Source organism: Gymnogyps californianus, chromosome 1 (genome assembly GCF_018139145.2).
Source record: "Gymnogyps californianus isolate 813 chromosome 1, ASM1813914v2, whole genome shotgun sequence".
Classification (NCBI taxonomy): Eukaryota; Metazoa; Chordata; class Aves; order Accipitriformes; family Cathartidae; genus Gymnogyps; species Gymnogyps californianus.
The window spans coordinates 174524893-174546512 of record NC_059471.1 but is presented as its reverse complement, the minus strand read 5'-3'; the positions used below and the strand labels follow the sequence as shown (position 1 = coordinate 174546512).

The 21620-nt window shown below is 39.5% G+C and overlaps 1 protein-coding gene across 1 annotated transcript in view; it reads left to right on the top strand.

The window, feature by feature from the left end:
* The window catches only part of OTOGL (otogelin like), a 100963-nt gene that overhangs the window by 73301 nt on the left and 6042 nt on the right, over window positions 1–21620 (top strand). The window contains exons 43-59 of the mRNA XM_050902545.1: window positions 475–498; window positions 629–721; window positions 1384–1573; window positions 3867–4081; window positions 5954–6095; window positions 6437–6622; window positions 7114–7326; window positions 8231–8335; window positions 8643–8750; window positions 9120–9221; window positions 10491–10595; window positions 10681–10721; window positions 11705–11768; window positions 12743–12921; window positions 16482–16586; window positions 17401–17520; window positions 20668–20713. Coding sequence (XP_050758502.1) covers window positions 475–498; window positions 629–721; window positions 1384–1573; window positions 3867–4081; window positions 5954–6095; window positions 6437–6622; window positions 7114–7326; window positions 8231–8335; window positions 8643–8750; window positions 9120–9221; window positions 10491–10595; window positions 10681–10721; window positions 11705–11768; window positions 12743–12921; window positions 16482–16586; window positions 17401–17520; window positions 20668–20713 — 2038 coding nt within the window. The remainder of the gene's footprint in view (window positions 1–474; window positions 499–628; window positions 722–1383; window positions 1574–3866; window positions 4082–5953; window positions 6096–6436; window positions 6623–7113; window positions 7327–8230; window positions 8336–8642; window positions 8751–9119; window positions 9222–10490; window positions 10596–10680; window positions 10722–11704; window positions 11769–12742; window positions 12922–16481; window positions 16587–17400; window positions 17521–20667; window positions 20714–21620) is intronic.

The following is a 21620-nucleotide window of genomic DNA, read 5'->3' as shown; positions in this document are numbered from 1 at the left end:
CTGGTAATGAGTTGCTCTCAATATTAAAGCTGTTTAGTTAAAAAACAGCTGAGGTATGGTATATACGAGCTGCAATCTTGTGCAGAAAGATGCCTTGGTAAAATAGCAGTTTTCTCAAAGTTAGGGCAGGGGATTTTATTGGCATGACCATTGTATTTCTATGTATTTTTAATTCAACTCGTTCAAGTCATTGTGTCATCTTTTCTGTATTATTTTCCACATAAACCCCTTTGATTTAAATCTTTAACAAGTAAATCAAGTTTCTAAAAATGGTTCATAGAAAAGTGCACTACATTAGCTGGGAAATGTATATTTTTTATTATTTATAAGGAATATATTAAATTAGTTTAATTATTAAGCTGATTAATTGTAGAAGAACTTCAAACACAAAGAAAACAGTCAACTTATTTTTGCCAAATAAGAATGGTGCTGATATTATCATTGCACTTCTAATCTATTTTTAATGTTTTCCAGAGTGCAAATTCAATACGAAAACTAGTGAGTACTTTTTGCTTTTACTAATTATAAAATACATTAATATTACACATATTGAAAAAATTCCCTATAGCACTGGTACAGAATTAGAAAAACAATAGTAACTAAACTTGTTTTTCACTTTTCTTTCAAGGTTCCCCCTGCAAGCACTTCAGGGCTCTGTTTTAAGAAATTAAATGTAACAACACGCACATATAAATTACTTATCAATCGTTTAGCAAGAAAAGTAAGTATATATCACCAGTATATAGCATGTGTACACTTAAAAGGTATCTAGAGAGCTATTCTGTTGCAGAATGCAAGAGATTAGATTAATAATGAATGTACTACAGGATTAGGATTACTTTTGTAGTTCAGGTTTCCAGTAATTCATGGCATGCTAGAAGCAAAAAATACACATTTCTGATACCATGCTTCACTTATATGTCATTTATCCAAAATGACACTTCAAAGTTCTTTTGAGATTTTAAAGAAGCTGCAAAAGCATTTATACTTGAGACTATATTTCCAGAAAACCTAGAACCAAACAGAAATGTTCCAAGACGTGATAAATACTTAAGCTGCCTTTCCTGCTAGCCAATAGCAGGTCAGAACAGATAACTTTGAATAATTGGGATGAGATTTTGTTTTGTTTTGTTTGTGATAAATAAGATTTATTGCTTCCTTAATTAGAAAAGATTTCCGTATCATTATTTTTTCTCATGCCTACTTCATTTGCAGTTATAGGAAATGGCACTGACAGGAAGCTCTGTGATTTAAGTACTGTGACTGTTATTGTATGTGGCAGAGGCTGTAAAAAATATCTTTTGCTATAAAATGTAAAGACATATAAAACACATCTTTGCAATCTGTTTTTATCCCTAAAATGTATTATTTGGTTTATTTTAGGTAGTAGTGGATTCTGTAATTCAATCATTACCATTTTCAAAAGAAGGACTGAGCATTCAGGATACTGGTGCAATGTATGTCGTTAATACCCCAGCTGGTATTAGCATCAAGTGGGCTCACATTACAGGCATCATAGATATACAGTATGGATTACACTCTAACACATCGATGAAGACAGAAGGACTTTGTGGTGAGACTATGGTGGCAATTTTTTTCTTATTTAATAATTTCCCATTTAAAATTTACACCTCCCTTTTGTGTCTGTGATCTGCTGTCCCTATAGCTCTCCTTGTGACCCCCATTAACTACACTGACAATCCTATTTGAGGTGGGCTTGTGAAATTCTATTAATTAATAATAATAAATCAATAATTCTGTTTCAAAGCACTGCTTGCTAATAAAATAGTTTGCAGAGCAAGTAATGATCAGTACATTGTATCTAATTAACTTTTAAAAAATGTGCTCATCTCTGCCTGTGTCTAAGAATATTGTTGAAGTCAAGTAAAGAAAAGGGGAAAATTTTCAATGGAGAAGTGGCTGCTGAAGAAGTTCAGGTAGTGACAGTGTATTTCAGTGACTATGGAAGAAAAGAATAACTGTCAGATGTTAGCAGTGGCAGCTTATCACGATGCAAATACTGATAAAAGGTGTATCTTGGGAAGGGTCCAAGTCCCCTGAGGATAGAGAATCCAAATTCAGACCACTTAACGTTGGATCTAGGGTCCAAAACTGTGCTGAGGTGTCTCAGACTTAAATTACAATGACAGTAAATTTAGCATGTTTCAGGCTTCCCTGATAGCCTTTTTATAACACTGCCAGTATGAATTATATGGGAAAGTGTAAGCAGGTATTTTAGAGTTACTTTAATTCTATCATAAATGTTCATTTTCTGGTGCATTGTAATTTTACAGAATCTACTCCATATTGAACAGGAAAATGAACTTTTTACAATCTTTTAAACTGCTTTTAGTTTTAAAAGCAAACAAAACAATTCAGATATGGTTTAAATATACATATAAACAAATGAAGTATTTAAAATCAATTGCTATATTCTGCTTGAACAAAAGAAAAGTTCTCCTACATCTAGTGAGAGAATGTGAATGCTGGCCCTGGCACGTACTGCATCTTTTCCCAGTATCATGCCATCTTCTCTATGCACGCTGAAAAAGATTGGGATGAGATGAGGTCAAATGTAGGAAGGATTATAGAATAGTTACTCTTTGTGCCATGAAAAGACAGAAAGAGGAAGACTATGCAGACAAATCCAACCTCTGCTGTGAAGTGTTGCTCTATCTGATATTTTGCAGTAAAATCTGAAGCCTCCTTCAATGCTTCGTTCTTATTCTCTGCCGTTTGTTCCTGTCTGCAATTCTCCTATCCTCTCCCTCTCACACTGAAAAAATTGTGGGACTATGTGGTAAATCAGCTTTATTTTTAAAGCTGTATTGATTCTGCAATTCTGTAGTATGGCCCTACAGATTCTAATGCCAGCACAGTCTGTGGGATGGCATTAGGACAGCAGCAAGAAGCAGAAGTGTTAAGAATACTGGAAAGCGGTGCGACTGTCAAATGCTTTTTATCATACAAATACCATCTTCTGTGTTTCTCCATGCTGTCTGAGAGAATAACAGCCTGTCATGCCAGGCTGGCCCAGTTCTAACAAGGGACCCTGGAGAGTATCAGGATGCAGGGCTGGAAGCATGAAGGCAAGGACTTAAGGTGTGGTTAGCAATGCGGAAGGAAAGCGAAAAAAGGATATAGGAACTTTGGCTGATCAGTCCCTTGGATGTAAAACACTATTATGAAGATTAAAATTTTGGCATTAATTACTTGTTATGTGCTTATAGGAAGTATATGTTTTCATTGATGAATTAACTGAATACATACAATAATGAATTCAGGTAGCCAATGGATGTCAGGGGTTTGGGTGGGGCATTTTTTTCAGTGGTTTTGTATTAATAAATTGAGCAAGAAAAATATTTTCTCTAGAGAAAGCGATTTGTTCATCAAAAGATTCCTTTCACAACTGCTTGCATTTAGAATGTTCAATTAAGTGTCAATACAGTGTCAAATCATCAGCGACGTGCAGTTAATTTGAAAGCCATCTACATTTACTCCCATGGAGTCGATTGCTATTCAGTAGAATGAGATCAGAATCTGGTGCCATGTCAGTGAATTTGCTACACTCAACAGCACATTTTGGTAGCAGTTTTTCTCAAAAGTTAATTCATTGTTGGGAAAAGTATCCTTACTTGTATGATCTGCTTGTTCTGCTAAGCCATTGAGCTGACAACTAAAATCACAAGTAGAAGGTTGGAACTACAGTGGACATGTAGCTGCTTTCACTTATAAATTCAGATGACTAAGTCTCACAGGTGAGCCTGATGCAATGTTAATCTTACCTTATCAGGTGCACTTCTCTTTCTCAAAGGAAGTAATATGGCATGTTTGTTTGTGCTTTGAATGTGATGCTCTGTCTCCAGGGGTGTGCAATGGAGACCCTACTGATGACCTGAAAATGCAAAACAGGACCATAATTACAAATATGGAGGAAATTGAAGTGTTCATTAAGAGTTGGGAAATTGAGAAATCACTTGATGTAACAACCAGGAGGCCAGTAAGAAACTGTACTGAAGATAACTGCACATACTGTATGGAACTGTTAAACAGAAGCATTTTCATCCCTTGTCACAAGAAAGTGAGTACAAAGATCAGAGAAATTCCAGGTGCAAATTAAATAAAAGATGTACAGTTAAGAAAAGAGAGAGAGACACATATTTTTTATGTTTTGCTTATTTTCATGAGTTGACAACTGGATGGGTGGCTCTAATACCTCTGTTATGTTGCCTTTAATACCTTTGTCATGTTGTCCATTGTAAACACACATCTATATGGATCCCTGTGCTATTATGCTGTTTCTTAAATTATTTAGTAGGCAAAGCTCAAAGGAGAGACACCAGAGCATCATCTCAACACAAACGCATTCCAAAAGAGTTATTTTTAATAAATGCTTGACACGGGTCACTAGAACAGAAAGCCTCATGCTTCTGCTGCATACAACAGCAACTCATGCAGTCTGAGACTGATTGGACTAAAGAAATTTCCAGTTAAACAAATTTTTACATAGTCGCTATTACCTTGAGAATTTGGTAGCATTTCTTACAGAAATCATTATCATTTGTTTCTGGACACTGTACTTTCTAATGGGGATATAGCTCTAGCATGCAGACTACCACTAGAGGTGGGTAGTGCAGCACAGCTGCTTCCCGGAATGGGAAATGAGGAAGCCCCAAATCTCTGAGGTCTGACTTACTTTTCCCACTTAATTCAAAATAAAAAGGATTAATTACTCAAGGGCCCTTTCCTTCTCTGAGATAGATGTGTCCCGATTCCTGATTCACTTCTTGCTGTTCTGCCTTTCCACCCTTTGTTTGCATTGTATTACTCTCTGGTTTTCATCACAGAAAAATGCTGTTAAAGGTATTGCAGGCAGCTGAGCCCCTTTCTTCAAACTCCCAAGACCTCTCCTCACTTTCCCCAGGTAGAAAAAAATGGAGGGAGTTCTGAAAGGAAGGGGTTAAAGAGGTGGGGTTTTTTTAGAGATTAATAGATATTTGCCACAGAAACTTAATGGGAGGGAGCAGTGGTAAGGAGTTTGGAATCAAGAAGAGAGAGTAGCACCACTGGGTAGCAGGATATTTTTCATAATTGTTTTAACATATCATCTCATTTAAAAATAATTAAAGGGAATCTGAATAGTCAGAATTCCTACTTCATATATGTTTCCAGGAGAACTCTCATAGCCTCAGATACAATGCAATTGCATCTTTTCCGGGTTTATAGCAAAACCCGACAGCATCAAAATTGCCAAGCACTTGGTTCATCCATTATGAAATTTGTTTTCTTTCATATACACGATGGTGGCAGAGCCAGAGTGGATGGAGTGTATTGTGCGCTTCACAGGCGTGAAGCAACTGGACAAGAATAGGTAACAGAGTCATCAATGAACTTTATGGCAGAAGTGAGCGACTACTTGAAGATTTGCTGAAACCATGGGGAGAGCTGGGCTGCAGCATAGTAGTGAACAGGCAGAATGAAACAAGATCTGACTTCTTACACCTTGTTATAAGCTTATGGAAATAAAAACAACAAAAATAAGATAGGTTGCACCACCTGCATTTAGACCCAGTAACATGGGCTATCGGGTCCTATAGACACAGAAACAGAGCACTCAGTAATAATTAATTCACAGCAGGAATTTATGGAAGGTATAGCAACAATGTTTAGCTGAGATTGTCGACGTTTAGCTGACAGGGCTATACTGCAAAAGCTCTTATAACTAGTGTGACAGTCTCATTAGGACTGTGTTCTGTGCCTACTAATGAGCATAAAAAAATTCTGGCAGTTTAAGTTTTGCAGAATGAGTGTTCTGAAAAAAATGGTATTTTTTACTTTAGACACTGCTTGTGATTTTTTCCCTTGCAGCTGTATTATTTCTTGTAATTAATGATTTATTTTAATTACAGGAAGCTCTTCTACTTGTTAATTCTCAATTACAATACATTCCTAGGTGTCACCACAGGAGTTTTGTGAGAAGATGTGGATCAACAGTACTTATTTTTGGAATTACGAGTGTGATGCACTTTCTGCATATGTGGCTTTATGCAACAAGCACAACATCTGCATTAAATGGAGGACACCTGATTACTGTTGTAAGCAGATAGCCATGTTCTATACCCCAATGTGGCTTTATACTGCTGCAGTGTTTAGTGATGAGCTAAAAATATATTTCTTTCTATTGTTACTATAAGTACCATCTCATTCTATCACAGCATTAGTAAATCAGGGTACAAGTTCTTAAGATGTATTGTTTTACTCAAAGTGTCATGAATCAGTTTTAATCTTGATCGAATGAGTTGCTTACCTAAAGTACCGTTAAAAATATAAATGCATACTTTCTATGATACACTCACTTGTTCTTACTACCTGTTTATCCAATGAAATGCTGAAAGAATAACAGCAGCGCTCAATGTCCTATTTTTCTGACTTGCAGCATTGAGTTGTCCTGAGGGCAAGGAATACCAGCCTTGTGTGCAACCCTGTGAAGCCAAGACGTGCTTGAATAAATGGTTCTATGAAGATTCTCCCTGTTCCTATTTAAGGGAAGACTGTGTGTGTAAAAATGGCACTATTCTGCATAGAACAGACTCTGACCTCTGTATACCAGAAGAAAAATGTAGTAAGTGCAGCAGGACAGAGTGGTTTTGCAGATATGCTAATATTAACCGCAGCTCAGTGTAAGCGATGTTTAAGTTCTGTGTCAGTCCTCAGTAAGTGTGAACCTGGTACAGCCGCCTTCAAGAAAGCCTAGCTTTATCTCAAGCTACAGCAGTTTGGGCTTTCAGTTCACTTGGATTCAAGACGCAGTGCTGATGTACTTCCGTTGGGGAAAAATAATGGTCATTCTTCTGTAGCTCCCAGGCTTTCTTTCCTGCAGTACTCAGGAAGGAATAGCATGGGCAGGTTCTTTCCCTTGCACTCAGTATTGATTTTCACCCGTAGTGAAGCATTTGTTCATTTGGGGTTTTTAGGGTCATCATCTTTTCTTGGATTCCTTGATCATAATGCTCAACAGCGCTCTTATTTTATGCAATAATTTTATGCAATTCATAGTTGCTTGCAGGAAATCTGCGCTCTCTACTTGTTGAAGGGATATGTTTTTTCTCTCAGCATGTACAGATAACAAAGGACAACCCCGCTCTGCTGGGGAGATCTGGAATGGGTCCATGAGAGGCTGTTGCATGTACAACTGTTTAGAAAATGGAAGCATTGTTGCTGTAGAACCTGAATGCAACGAAGATCCACCACCAGTCTGTGAAAGAGAAGGGGAAGTTATCGTCCATGTCATCGAAGAGAGAGCTTGCTGTCCAAAGAAAGTTTGTGGTATGTACCACACTTGTTTTCAGTAACAGAAGTATAAGGTAAGTGCTTGACATTTCACTGGCAGATGACAATCTTTAGACAGGGTTCAAGGTAACATTTTTCAGAAGTGATTTTTAGGTACCTGTGGCTGGTTGGGCCAGCAAAGCAGGCTTCTTTTCTTTGTAAGAACTGACTCACTGAAATAATTTTTTTTTTCTTAGAAGTCCACTAGTGAAACAAAACTTCTGCTGAAAATGAATTTTTAAGCTCTTGGGTGGAATTTCAAAAGAAATTGATAAATACTCGATGATAGAAGTACCTTGGTAATTGGGGCAGTCATCAGAGCCTGTTCACTTTTCTTATTAGTGCTTTGGTATCAAGAGCAGTATCCTCTGACTTACTGCTGTTTCCCAGAAGCCGTATTCTGTGACCTGATCACTGAATACTAATATTCTGTCTAGCCATGGTTGTTAGAAAAAGGAATAAGCTTATTGTTCCTAAAATGTTAAGCAAAAGATACTTATTTCCTCATAAGATCTTCAAGGAAAACGAGAACAAATGGTCCAGCTGATATGGTGCTTTTGCTCTTTAGTTAGATACCTGTAACCAACACTGTATTGTCAATTTGTTTAGGGAGTATTTTCACTGGGACATTTTAGCTGGCTTCATGTGTAGGAAGCAAAGCAAGAAAATACCTGCTTTAAGAGGGATACAACTGTGCTTGCACAGTGCCACATGAATGGAGCTATGCCAGCCCTGGGTTGAGCTTGAAGGTCTACATGATGGTATGGAGTGTACTTTAAGCTGGCTTGGGCTGCTCTTAGTTTGTGGATCTCTATACTAGACAGTATAAATATCTTGAGCTATAGGACTTGCACTTGTATCTGTTCAAATATGTCAAAATTGATTGTTTTTTATCCCACAGAATGTAACATGTCATTGTGTGAAGCCATTATTCCGACATGCAAACCCAATGAAAAATTAGTGGTAGGCTACCACCCCTTGTCCTGCTGTCCACAGTACCGATGTGGTAAGGGAAATACAAAACCACAGTTACTGGGACATTTTCCACACTTGTATTATGTGTTGTAAGAAAATTTGCCTTACAAGTTGTTTTGATTGTTAACAGAACGGAATATTGTAAATAGGACCATGCAATGATGTATTTTTTTTTCACACTCTCCAACATTTTTTTGTTTGTGTTTTGTGTCACTTTTGATTTACAGTCAATTTGGGGTATTTTGTTTTACTAAGTAGATGAAGAGTATCTTTTCTTTATCTTTGTAGTATTGTTTCTGTGAGTCTTTTTAAAATACTGTTTATTTCACATCCTACAGAATGTGATCCTTCAGTTTGTTTCAATGCTTCCCAGCTGGACTGCAGAGAAGACCAATTTATTGTTGAAGCAAAACAGGAAGATCCCTGTTGTTTCTCTTATCTCTGTGGTAAGAAGCCTCTAATATTTTTATGGATAACTAAGGAATAGTTAAGTATTTACAAAAATAGTCTATAGTTCTAAACCTAATAACTTAAGCCAGGAATTCTTGGAGAGGTCAGTGAGACTTCACACAGGTTAGGCTGACTGGAGCATGAATTATTCTTGGGTTTTGGGATCTTTTATTTCCAACAGAATTTTGAACATGATACTTGAACTTTGTTATGTTTTTATATTTGAATGTCAATCCATAAAAGCTCTATTATCCAAGAAACAAATATAATATGACTTGTTATATAGTCTATTAAATAAAATTCACATGTGCTAACTTTTTAGTATTTAAAGCTTTGTAAATGTCTGATTTTTTTTTTTTATTTAGTTTGTGAATCCTGTATTGAGCCTGTTCCCTTGTGTAATGAAGGGGAAATTCTCACTGTAAACCTTAATACCATACATTACTGTTGTCCTCATTACTACTGCGGTGAGTGTAACTGTTGGCAGTTCAATACATTAGAAATTTAGTAAAAATGACAGACAGCGTGTGTGTGTGCGAAGATTTTTTTGATTCAGCATTTAGGGTGGGCTTCAGATAGAGATTAAGAGATCTAAATAAGGGTGTCTGCATTTGAGGTAGGTTCAAAGTTCTTGGTATACTCAGTGGTGGTCTAACCAACCCAGTCAATGGAGTCTGGAGAGGTTTAGTTCACCAGACAGCATATAGCTACCTTCAGGGTGATCTAAATACCGATATATTAATGTGGAACTGAATCCCATCCTTGGAGTATGAATATACAATTGCTCAAATATTAAACCACCTGTAATAAAACAGTTTCCATGTTGTTGTTCCTCTGTTGTACCATTCATTAGTGTTTAGGCAGTTTCTTTGCACTTTTAGCTTTTAGGGGAAGGAGTAGGCCAAGGGTTTCAAATACTGCTGGGTTGACCACTATTCAAACAAGGAGCAGCCATAAGAAAAATATTCGAAGTGTAATGTAGTCTCTTTGGTAGCCTCATAAAACACAGAAATTGTGCTACATGTTCTTAAGTAATGTCTACAAGTGTAACTGCCTAATTTAGATTAACTCGTGTCCTATTGCAGTCTTTGGGCAATTTCAACTAATTAAATTGTCTTCCAGTAAGTTTGGAGCTTAATAATTTTTACTTCAGGTTGTTCCATATTTTGGTCCTTTCCTTTTCCTAGCACTTGCACCCAGCTGAAAGTTTCTGCAAAGACATTTGGCACTGTTTTTGCCAAATTCTGGCAGGCAGAAAGTTAGAGCTTAGTATGTAGTCTTTCAGAGCCCCAGTAAGCCACCTCCGATAAGAAAGGCAGGTGTTTTCTATTAGAGTCATCCCATGAGGGCAGTTGCTCCCTGTTATCCTACAGAAATGTGCTTTTGTACAGCACATTTGTAGCTGAGAGAAAAAAACCCCATGTTTTCCAAAAGCTGTGATTTTAGTTGTCTTTGCTACTGGTTATCAGCTTGAGTGACTCTGAAGTAGGAAGAATATTAAATGATTCCTGTGTGATGTTTTCTGAAAATTTAAACATGTTCTAAGGCAACTAAAAGCACTTTTGAAATCTTTGTTTATTTTTCAGTTCCAAATATAATTCAGATGCTTAAGAAACACAATAAAAATTTATTTGAAATGTCATTATTTTTAAAATAGTTTATCGAGAGAAATATAAGCTGGAAAATTCAAAGGAAATTTGAGTAAATTCTCATACGTGTCTTTTCTCCCCATTTAGTTTGTGACGAAAATCTTTGTTCTGAGCCTCCTATGAATTGCACAGATGACATGACACTTGTGAAGGAAAAAATACCTGGGCAGTGTTGTCCAGAATGGCACTGTGGTAATTATTGCTTTATTCCTTAGTCACTGCTGTTAACAAAAGCTAACAATTAGCTAACTGACTAATACGGTTTTCTTGTTCTCAGAATGTAGCTGTGAAAACGCTACTATGCTGACCTGTAAATTGGTAAGCACTGTCCTTTAGATATTTTTATTAATGGTGTTCAGCCCTCTTACTCCTCCCTTTCCATTCCTTGTTTCAATCAGTTGTAAAGGCTGAACAGGGACAGGCTGGGACTTCCTCCCAGTCCCCAGCTCAAGCATGTAACTCCATCAAGTGTCTGCACAGTGTTGTCAACTATTCCTTGGGGAAATTTCACTTTGTGTGTTTTAAGACATCAAAAGAAGAAAAGCAACTGCAATATTAGCCTGTTCAATGTTGACTCGAAACAATATGCTGGCAAGGTTTTCCACGTAAATAATTCCCAATTGTTTTTAATAATTACTGAGGAATGAGCTTTATGATCATATGTATCATCTGGAGAAATGTGTTATTTTGTTAATCATTTATGCTTTTGATTAAAATGATTTAACATTATTGAATTTAGCTGATATGAGAAGTTATAAATATTTTGCTCGTCACATACTTTCTTATAATAGGGACTGTGATCTGGAAAATAATTATAAGTGAATGTTCAAACTCCCATTATTACCATAGTGACAGGGATATTTTCCCTGTCAAATGCCTGTAGTTTGTCCTTCTCTTCCCCTTATGTGAAGACTGCATAATGTAAAGTCTAAACAGGAGTTGCAAATTTGAATAGCTTTCACCTATCTTTTGGAAGAAAATTCATAGAAGGCAGTCTTTTGCTAATATGTTTATTATTGAAATAACTTTGTATCTCAGGAAAAATTGCTGTTTAGTGACTCTGCTATTCATATGCATTCCTAGAGAAAATGAAGTGCTTTGCTCCTGTTTAAAGAGATAAATGCATTGAATAATTCTGAACGTGCTACTGTTTCTTGAGTACATTGCAATTTTTCTCTTTTATGAAAGCAGGGGTGGAAGTGATGAAAGTAATATTTCACATTCTTAGAGAAAAATTGTCTGTTTAGCACTACATTTAATTGTGCATGACTTTGGAAACTCTTTTATCTTTTTATACTCAGGGAGAAGTTAAAAAAATAGATAGTAGCGTTTCCAGTGCTTGTGGATGCACTCACTACATTTGCGGTAACTTTTTCATATTCCTAGCTGTTTTGTTTTAGTTTTTAGTAAAAAGGGCATGCAAAGAAAGCAGAAATAGGACCATAATAACCGTTGCAAATGTAAACACTCTTTTATCTTGATTTTATGGGTGTCTACCTAGTTATGCAATTATGCTCTCTTTTCTGAATATGATGCTTTGTCTGCTAACCCATCCATTTTGTGTCTGTTCTGGTGGGGTGTAGGAGTGTTGTAAAACTGTCCATGCTTTCAGAGTCAGGTACGGTCTCTCTGCTGAGAGGCAGATAGGAAGCAGGTTGTGAACCTTAGCTGAGTGTGAGCGGTGCGACTGCTCCTAGTCCACCGTCGAGCACAAATGAGACAACATCTCACACCAGAGCAACAGACCTGTCCATCCAGCACAAGGGTAGGTACCCAATCTTAAGATCAGACCTCTGCTCCCTTCCCTCACTCAGCTACCCCGTGTAGACTAGATTTCAGCTATACTGTGGACAGGTGTGCTTGAGGTATGCTGCAATCCTGACTGCAGCCCAGGCTGGACTGCCTCCGGGAGCAAAGCACACATTTACAGTACAGCTTGAACATATTACTGTCCCACAGGTAACTGTAGACATACTAGTTTAATTGACAGAAAGGCTACATTTTGTGATGTGCAGAATAATTCATACAGTGTACTTAGCCCAATGTTAAATATTAGAACTCTTTAAAAATAAGAACAACAGATTTTTTTTTTTTTACTTCCATAGTAGGAACACTATCAATTTTAGGCAGTTTTGCATTTTGTAGCATTTTCTTAAGCTGAATTATACCTCCTCCCCGCCTTGTTTGGTAATTAAAACCACAAACCAATCAAGTCTAAAAGTTAGAATACTTTTGCAGAGCATAGGACTTTGCCCTACTTTTGTCTTCACAGTGATTCTGTTAATTTGCTTGATGATTTTTTTTTTCCCTCTGGTAACATTTATTTCTTTTGGTGTTAGAGAAGGATGATGTGTGCGTGTTCCAAGAGGTCACAGTACTGAATCCTGGACAGTCAGTGATTCAGTACTTGGATGGAGACCTTTGTTACACTGTACAGTGTTTACAAGAAAAAGATCAGAACACAGGATACAATGCCATGCATTTTACAATGGTGAACTGTTCCCAGCAATGTGAAGCTGTGAGTATTCTTAAAATACAGCACTGATGCAATTTGTGAGCATAACTACACAATTAGGATAAAAGTCAAAGTGAAGAATTTGCTAGTCCTGTTTGCTCAGCAAGAACTTGAGAACTTAATAGTGGTGATGTGTATCTTAGAATCATAGAATTGTTTAGGTTGGAAAAGACCTTTAAGATCAAGTCCAACCGTTAACCCAGCACTGCCAGGTCCACCACTAAACCATGTCCCTAAGCACCACATCTACAAGTCTTTTAAATACTTCCAGGGACGGTGACTCAACCACTTCCCTGGGCAGCCTGTTCCAATGCTTGACAAACCTTTCGGTGAAGAAATTTTTTCTAATATCCAATCTGAACATCCCCTGGCACAACTTGAGGCCATTTCCTCTTGTCCTCTTGCTCACTGCTTGGGAAAAGAGACTGACACCCACCTCGCTACAACCTCCTTTCAGGTAGCTGTAGAGAGCGATAAGGTCTCCCCTCTGCCTCCTTTTCTCCAGGCTAAACAACCCCAGTTCCTTCAGCCACTCCTCATAAAACTTGTCCTCTAGACCCTTCACCAGCTTTGTTGCTCTTCTTTGGACATGCTCCAGCACCTCAATGTCTTTCTTGTAGTGAGGGGCCCAAAACGGAACACATATTCGAGGTGCAGCCTCACCAGTGCCGAGTACAGGGGGATGATCACTTCCCTAGTCCTGCTGGCCACGCTATTTCTGGTACAAGCCAGGATGCTATTGGCGTTCTTGGCTGCTTGGGCACACTGCCAGCTCATATTCAGCCGACTGTTGACCAACACCCCCAGGTCCTTTTCCACCAGGCAGCTTTCCAGCCACATTTCCCCATGCCTGTAGTGTTGCATGGGGTTGTTGTGACCCAAGTGCAGGACCCGACACTTAGCCTTGTTGAACCTCATACAATTGGCCTCGGCCCATCTATCCAGCCTGTCCAGATCCCTCTGTAGAGCCTTCCTACCCTCAAGCAGATCAACACTCCCACCCAACTTGGTGTCGTCTGCAAACTTACTGAGGGTGCACTCGATTCCCTCATCCAGATCATTGATAAAGATATTAAACAGAACTGGCCCCAGTGCTGAGTCCTGGGGAACACCACTTGTGACCGGCTGCCAACTGGATTTAACTCCATTCACCACAACTCTTTGGGCCCAGCCGTCCAGCCAGTTTTTTACCCACTGAAGAGTACACCCGTCCAAGCCGTGAGCAGCCAGTTTCTCCAGGAGAATGCTGCGGGAAACAGTGTCAAAGGCTTTACTAAAGTCTGGGAAGACAACATCCACAGCCTTTCCCTCATCCACTAAGCAGGTCACCTTGTCATAGAAGGAGATCAGGTTAGTCAAGCAGGACCTGCCTTTCATAAACCCGTGCTGACTGGGCCTGATCACCTGGTTGTCCTGTACGTGCCGCGTGATGGTGCTCAAGATGATCTGTTCCATAACCTTCCCCCGCAGGAGAAGGGAAGACTGACTGACCTCTAGTTCCCCAGATCCTCCTTCCAGCCCTTCTTGTAGGTGGGCATCACATTTGCTAGCTTCCAGTCAACTGGGACCTCCCCGGTTAGCCAGGACTGCTGATAAATGATTGAAAGTGGCTTGGTGAGCACTTCTGCCAGCTCCCTCAGTACTCTTGCGTGGATCCCATCTGGCCCCATAGACTTGTGTGTGTCTAAGTGGTGTAGCAGGTCGCTAACCATTTCCCCTTGGATTATGGGGGCTTCATTCTGCTCCCCATCTCTGCCTTCCAGCTCAGGGGACTGGGTACCTGGAGAACAACTGGTCTTATTATTAAAGACTGAGGCAAAGAAGGCATTAAGTACCTCAGCCTTCTCCTCATCCTTTGTCACTGTGTTTGCCCCTGAATCCAGTAAAGGATGGAGATTCTCCTTAGCCCTCCTTTTGTTGCTAATGTATTTATAGAAACATTTTTTATTGTCTTTTATGGCAGTAGCCAGATTAAGTTCTAGTTGGGCTGCGGCCCTTCTAATTTTCTCCCTGCATAACCTCATGACATCCTTGTAGTCCTCCTGAGTGGCCTGCCCCTTCTTCCAAAGGTCAGAAACTGTCCTTTTTTTCCTGAATTCCAGCCAAAGCACTCTGTTCAGCCAGGCCGGTCTTCCCCACTGGCTCGTCTTTCGGCACATGGGCACAGCCTGCTCCTGCACCTTTAAGATTTCCTTCTTGAAGAATGTCCAGCCTTCCTGGACTCCTTTGCCCTTCAGGACTGCCTTCCAAGGGACTCTGTCAACCAGGCTCCTAAACAGGCCAAAGTTTGCCCTCCGGAAGTCCAAGGCAGCAGTTCTGCTGACCCCCCTCCTTCTCCAAGAATCAAAAACTCTACCCTTTTGTGATCACTATGCCCGAGATGGCCTCCAACCATCACATCACGCACAAGTCCTTCTCTGTTTGCAAACAACAGGTCCAGTGGGGCGCCTTCCCTAGTTGGCTCACTCACCAGCTGCATCACGAAGTTATCTTCCACACACTCCAGGAACCTCCTAGACTGTTTCCTCTCTGCTGTATTGTATTTCCAGCAGACATCTGGTAAGTTGAAGTCCCTCACGAGAACAAGGGCTAGCTCGGAGCCAGGTATTGATCTGCTGGCTCTTCCTGTTTCTTCCCTCATCGTTCCCTGCAACTGGAAGGATAAAGGAGAACACTACTTGTGCTCCTGATCCCTTAACCAGTCATCCCAAGGCCCTGAAGTCTCTCTTGATTGCCCTCGGACTTCTTGTTGCAACTTCATCGCTGCCTACCTGAAAAATCAATAATGAATAATAATCTGAGGGCTGGACCAGGGTAGGAAGTTTTCTCTTCACATCTTTAACCTGGGCCCCAGGGAGGCAACAGACTTCCCTGAGAAGTGGGTCCAGTCTGCATATTAGGCCTTCTGTTCCCTTCAGAAAGGAGTCTCCTATGACAATGACTCATCTTTTTTTCTTTATGGAAGCAGTTTTGACGCAGGGTGTAGGCTGACTTAACCTCAGCGACACCTCCAAGCTAGATGAACCATCATCGTCGTCATTGTTCAGTTCCACTTGCAGAGCCTCATACCTATTATGCAAGGGCACCTGGGAAGGTGGGGTAGTCACAGAGGAGACGCGCCTGCTGCGCCGGGCAGGAACTTGTCGCCTTTGCCCCCTATCCCTTAAGTCACTGTGTTCAGCCAGGTGGAGAGAGGATAGGGAATCCTCCGTATCATGCGTCCTGTCTGCCTGTTGGGCCTGACTCAGACAAGGTACAGTGAGATTCCAGCAGTCTATCGCTCTCTCGCGCTCCCTGATACTCCTCAACCTACTCACCTCCTCCTGGAGCTCTGTCACTAAGCAGAGGAGTTCCTCTACCTGGGCACACCTTCTGCACCTTGTGTCTCCAGGATTATTTTGAGAAGCAATTTCTAACAGCATACGTAAACATATCCATCCATCCATCCGTATATTGTTTCTCTTGGTATTTTTAGTTTCAGAAATCAATGAATTTTCATATACTGTACGTTTAAAAAATACTTGGGTTTTTTTTTTTTTTTTTCTGCTTTCCTTTCTTTCCAGCATCAAATATATATTCCTCCCTCCAGTCACCATACTTGTTGTGGTACCTGTCAAAACGTGTCCTGCTCTTTTCATACTGAGAATGGAACACTAATTGTGTATGAGGTAAGTGCCTCTGGACAAAGATAGAAAATAATTATAATGATATGATAAACAGGTGTCTGACAGTCACTTCTTAGTTAACTCATGCTGTGAGTATTGCTTCATACCTCCTCACTGCTGGTTACGCACTTAGGGACTATTTATGGTATATGACAGGGAAAAAGTGTGTTTATTTAAAGACCTGCCATTTCACACTAGGTGAATACCTTATTTCATTTTATTGGTTGTAATATTTTCTACAAAGATATGTGAATGTCATCATTTACTTAAGGCTGAATGTGCTCTAAGTGCAGGGTAGGGTTCAAATTGTAACTTTTAGTCATATACTGTGATTTAGATGCATTGGGAGCTTCTGAGTCCACATCAGGACTCCTACACCCCCTTCTTCCCAGGGCCACTCTTCTCCTCATTCTGGTTTCTACAGAAAGGAAGTGTGCAAACTGAAGCACTGGGGTTCAGGATCCTGATGGTGTGTTCCAGCATCCACATACAAAGAAATTTAGATGTGGCCACGACTTGGTTCATGCTTCCCATTGCTTTCAGAGCAAAAGAAACCATCATCGGACTTTTTTTCTGGCACAGAGCCCTTTTGTTCTGCACTAGGACACCCATGCTGAGCAGCATGCTGGAGGGTAGAGCCATGGCTCCAGGGAGGAGTAGCCACTGGTAGTTAGACGATGGTCTTTGCCACCTATGGGTGGTCTGCAACAAACTTTCCACTCCAGTAGGTACTACAGCATGAGGGCACCACTTGGGGTTGGAGATAAAGCTGAAATGTTTTGTCTTTCCTGACAATGGTTTTGTTCTATATATTCAGGAAGGAAGCACCTGGAGCTCCAACTGCACCAACTACAAGTGTGCAAAGACTGCTGCGGGGGCTATCATACTAGGATCAAGTGTTGTCTGCCCCCCTTTTAATGACACTGAGTGTACAAAGGTTTGTACTTTGGGTGAGGTAAGTGACAATAACTGATCTGGAGCTTGGCTTACGCTTGACAACGCATGCATACCTCATGCACTTTCTTTAAATTAAAAAAGTGGTAAGTACAAACATGTAAGTAAGTGAGCTATTTACAGTCTTGTTTTCTATGTTCCTGTTTACTTTTTGACTGACAAAATATCTGTGAGGAGTATGAAAGTTTGTTTTGGGTCTTAATGATGACTGCTTTTAAAATATTGTGGAATTGGAATCATGCTTGACATACCACTATATAAAGTGCTAATCACTCTGTCTTACTTTAGTTTGGAATAACAATTTGCCAAGTTCATAGTACAGTACACATACACCAAATAAATTGGATCAAGCAATTCAGAAATGCTGCATATAAAACTGGGCTATATTAAAAATTCCTTAATTTGTGCAATGATTAGAAAGATGACAGAGTATATATAAACTTTATTATCTCTTAAACTAAACTTTGTATAACATAACAAAAAATATCTATCATACATGAAAGGGTATCTACCTACATCATATATCTAAAAATGTAAATTTGGCATACCCATATAAACTGCTCTGAAGAATGTGGATGCTTCACCTACGTTACATATTTTTTTACAATTTAATTTCTAATTTAATACTTCTCTAACTTTATAATACTTCTTATAATCCGTGCACTTGCAGTACACCATATATTTAATATAAGCTACAAATAATAATAAAGTAAATACACATGTAGAGAGGGTAAGTACCATTGCTGCCTTGACTACAGATTATAAATTTAGCACAAGTCCTACTTATCCACTGCATTTGTTTAAAAAAATCCTTATTTCTTCCAATCCTGAAGAAGGCATTCTATCTAAAATTAATGCCTGTTCTACTTTGACTTTATGCTCAAGTTTCTTCCTTGGAACCCTTTTGTCACCATCTATTAGGATCTTTCCTTGGTAATAATGGTTAAGATTTTAAAGAATGGAGCCCTAAAATTAACCTGCTGAATCAGTCTGACCTGTTTTTCAGAGATGCTGAGCATAGACTTGAGCCAGTAGCCGAGGAGAAAGCTCTTCCAACAGGCAGCTCAAGATAATTTAGGAATATGGATTTAAGAGGCTGAGTTTAAGTGCTCATTTAAGAAGTTCTTGAACAACTTATTCAGTAATTTTTCTGTAACAAGATAAAAAATGCATGCTAGCATGAAAAGATGGGAGCTTAAAAATGTCTTTTGTCTGTTGTTATCGTAAGAGTGCTATTTACGTTCAGTTGTCTGCTTGATATGCAGTTCTGGGCTATGGACTAAAATTGTGGGCACGTGTTTCTTGCTTGCACCCATTCTGACAGATTCTGACAGCCTCCCTCTCTGTCTCTCTCTCCCTCTCATGCTCTCTTTTAATTTCAAAAGGACATTTTCTTCACTTTCATACATTTTTACTTTCTAGGTAACAAGCAACTTTAGCTTAAATCAATAACAAAGACTATAACTGAGAAAAAGAATTGAGCACACCAATGGTTCTGAAATTCTGCAGTTAATGTTCTCTTTCAAAAGTGTGTATATATACATATATATATTTAATGTTGTAAAGAGCTACTTATGAGGTATTAATTTGCTCCTTGGCATATGATCAGTGTAAATCCTTTTACATCATCAGCAAAGTTGCATACATGAATTTTTTAAACTATCCTAATAGAACTCAGTGGTGGGGAAATAGATAGTAGTGGATGATATAAAAAGATGCTTACAGAAACTAAGTGGCTTATTCAAAGCAGACTAGATCAGATCAGATAAGCAGCGACGAGTTAATTTTCAATGTCAATGGCTGTAAAGAATTTGTGAACCAAACTTTCAGCTGATACATATCATAGAATCATAGAATGGTTTGGATTGGAAGGGACCTTAAAGATCATCTAGTTCCAACCCCCCTGCCGTGGGCAGGGATATGTTCCACTAGACCAGGTTGCTCAAAGCCCCATCCAACCTGGCCTTGAACACTGCCAGGGAGGGGGCATCCACAGCCTCTCTGGGCAACTGGTTCCAGTGCCTCACCACCCTCACAGTGAAGAACTTCTTCCTTACATCTAATCCAAATCTACCCTCTTTCAGTTTAAAGCCATTACCCCTTGTCCTATCACTACATGCCCTTGTACAAAGTCCCTCTCCAGCTTTCTTGTAGGCCCCCTTTAGGTACTAGAAGGCTGCTATAAGGTCTCCCTGGAGCCTCCTCTTCTCCAGGCTGAGCAACCCCAACTCTCTCGGCCTGTCTTCATAGGAGAGGTGCTCCAGCCCTCTGATCATCTTCGTGGCCCTCCTCTCGACTCACTCCAACAGGTCCATGTCCTTCTTATGTTGGGGGCCCCAGAGCTGAACGCAGTACTCCAGGTGGGGTCTCACGAGAGTGAAGTAGAGGGGGAGAATCACCTCCCTCGACCTCCTGGTTACACTTCTTTTGATTCAGCCCAGGATATGGTTGGCTTTCTGGGCTGCAGACGCACATTGTCAGGTCATGTTGAGCTTCTTGTCAACCAAAACCCCCAAGTCCTTCTCCGCAGGGCTGCTCTCAATCCATTCTCTGCCCAGCCTGTATTTGTGCTTGGGATTGCCCCGACCCATGTGCAGGACCTTGCACTTGGCCTTGTTGAACTTCATGAGGTTCACACAGGCCCACCTCTCAAGCCTGTCAAGGTCCCTCTGGATGGCGTCCCTTCCCTCCAGCGTGTCAACCGCACCACACAGCTTGGTGTCATCGGCAAACTTGCTGAGGGTGCACTCAATCCCACTGTCCATGTCGCCAACAAAGATGTTAAACTGTGCTAGTCCCAATACTGACCCCTGAGGAACGCCACTCGTCACTGCTCTCCATTTGAACATTGAGCCGTTGACCGCAACTCTTTGAGTGCGACCATCCAGCCAATTCCTTATCCACCGAGTGGTCCATCCATCAAATCCATGTCTCTCCAATTTAGAGACAAGGATGTCATGTGGAGACAAGTGTCAAATGCTTTGCACTATCTCTCTGTGTAATTCTCTTGATTTCACTGATACTATTTTTTACTAGTTGGACATCTTTAAAACATGGAAAGTCTTGAGATACAATTCACCTTTGCATTGGGCACAGTCTTTTTTGATATATTCTCCTTTTATTTTCCTAGAATGGAGGAATTGTGCAGACGTATAACGATGGCTGCTGCAAGACCTGTAAGTGATGAAGGCTGCAATACGTGTTAGTTTGGCTTTGGTTTTGGAGGGCTTGTTTTTTAACCTCAGTTGCTGGGACATAAAGAAGGAAAAAGCATGCAGTCCCCCCACAAATCACGTAAAATTGTTATCGTTACCTAACTACTCTTATTAAAAGGTCTTGCTTCATTTGGCTGCTGACTTGGTGATTTTTAACATTACTGTTCTGGAGTATAACCAAATCTCTCCAAATATAACCTGTGGAAAAGTTATCTCAATTAAAATAACGAAAACACTCTCTTTATTGTTAAAATTACTCTAAAATACTGCCTATATGATAGGCATAAAAGATAAGGATTTTCCCCCCTAAAATTGATTCCTAATTCGATGACGTTTTGAAATATGTCTCCAAACTTACCAATTTATTCTGTATCACTAGTATGTATTTTCTAGGGCCAAAATACTGGAATAATTTTTTTTTTTTAAATCCCAAGTGAGGAAAAGTTGTAGTAATACTGATGTTAGCAACCCTTATATAAAATTTACTTTTTAATATCCGGGAATATAGTCACATTTTCTGAGTGTGTAACTTTAAAATATGATGAATTGTGATGCAAGCTTATATAAAGATTTCATAATTTATGCAATTTTAAAAGTCGATTGAGAACAAACTGATTTTCTCTGCAGTTTTGACTAGGAAAGGTTTTATTATCAAGGTATATAATTATGTACACATAAAAATAAAACACTGTTGTGTAAAACTAATTGTGTAGAGCAAGAACTTGTTGATTGCCACAGAAAATACTCCCCCTCTTTTTTGGCCCTTTTTGTGTTCCACGTTAGAGTTAAAATATATAAGCAAATTAGTCTCTGGAATTTTTTTAGACAAACCTTTGCTTAACCACATATTGCACAGTTATTAAATAAA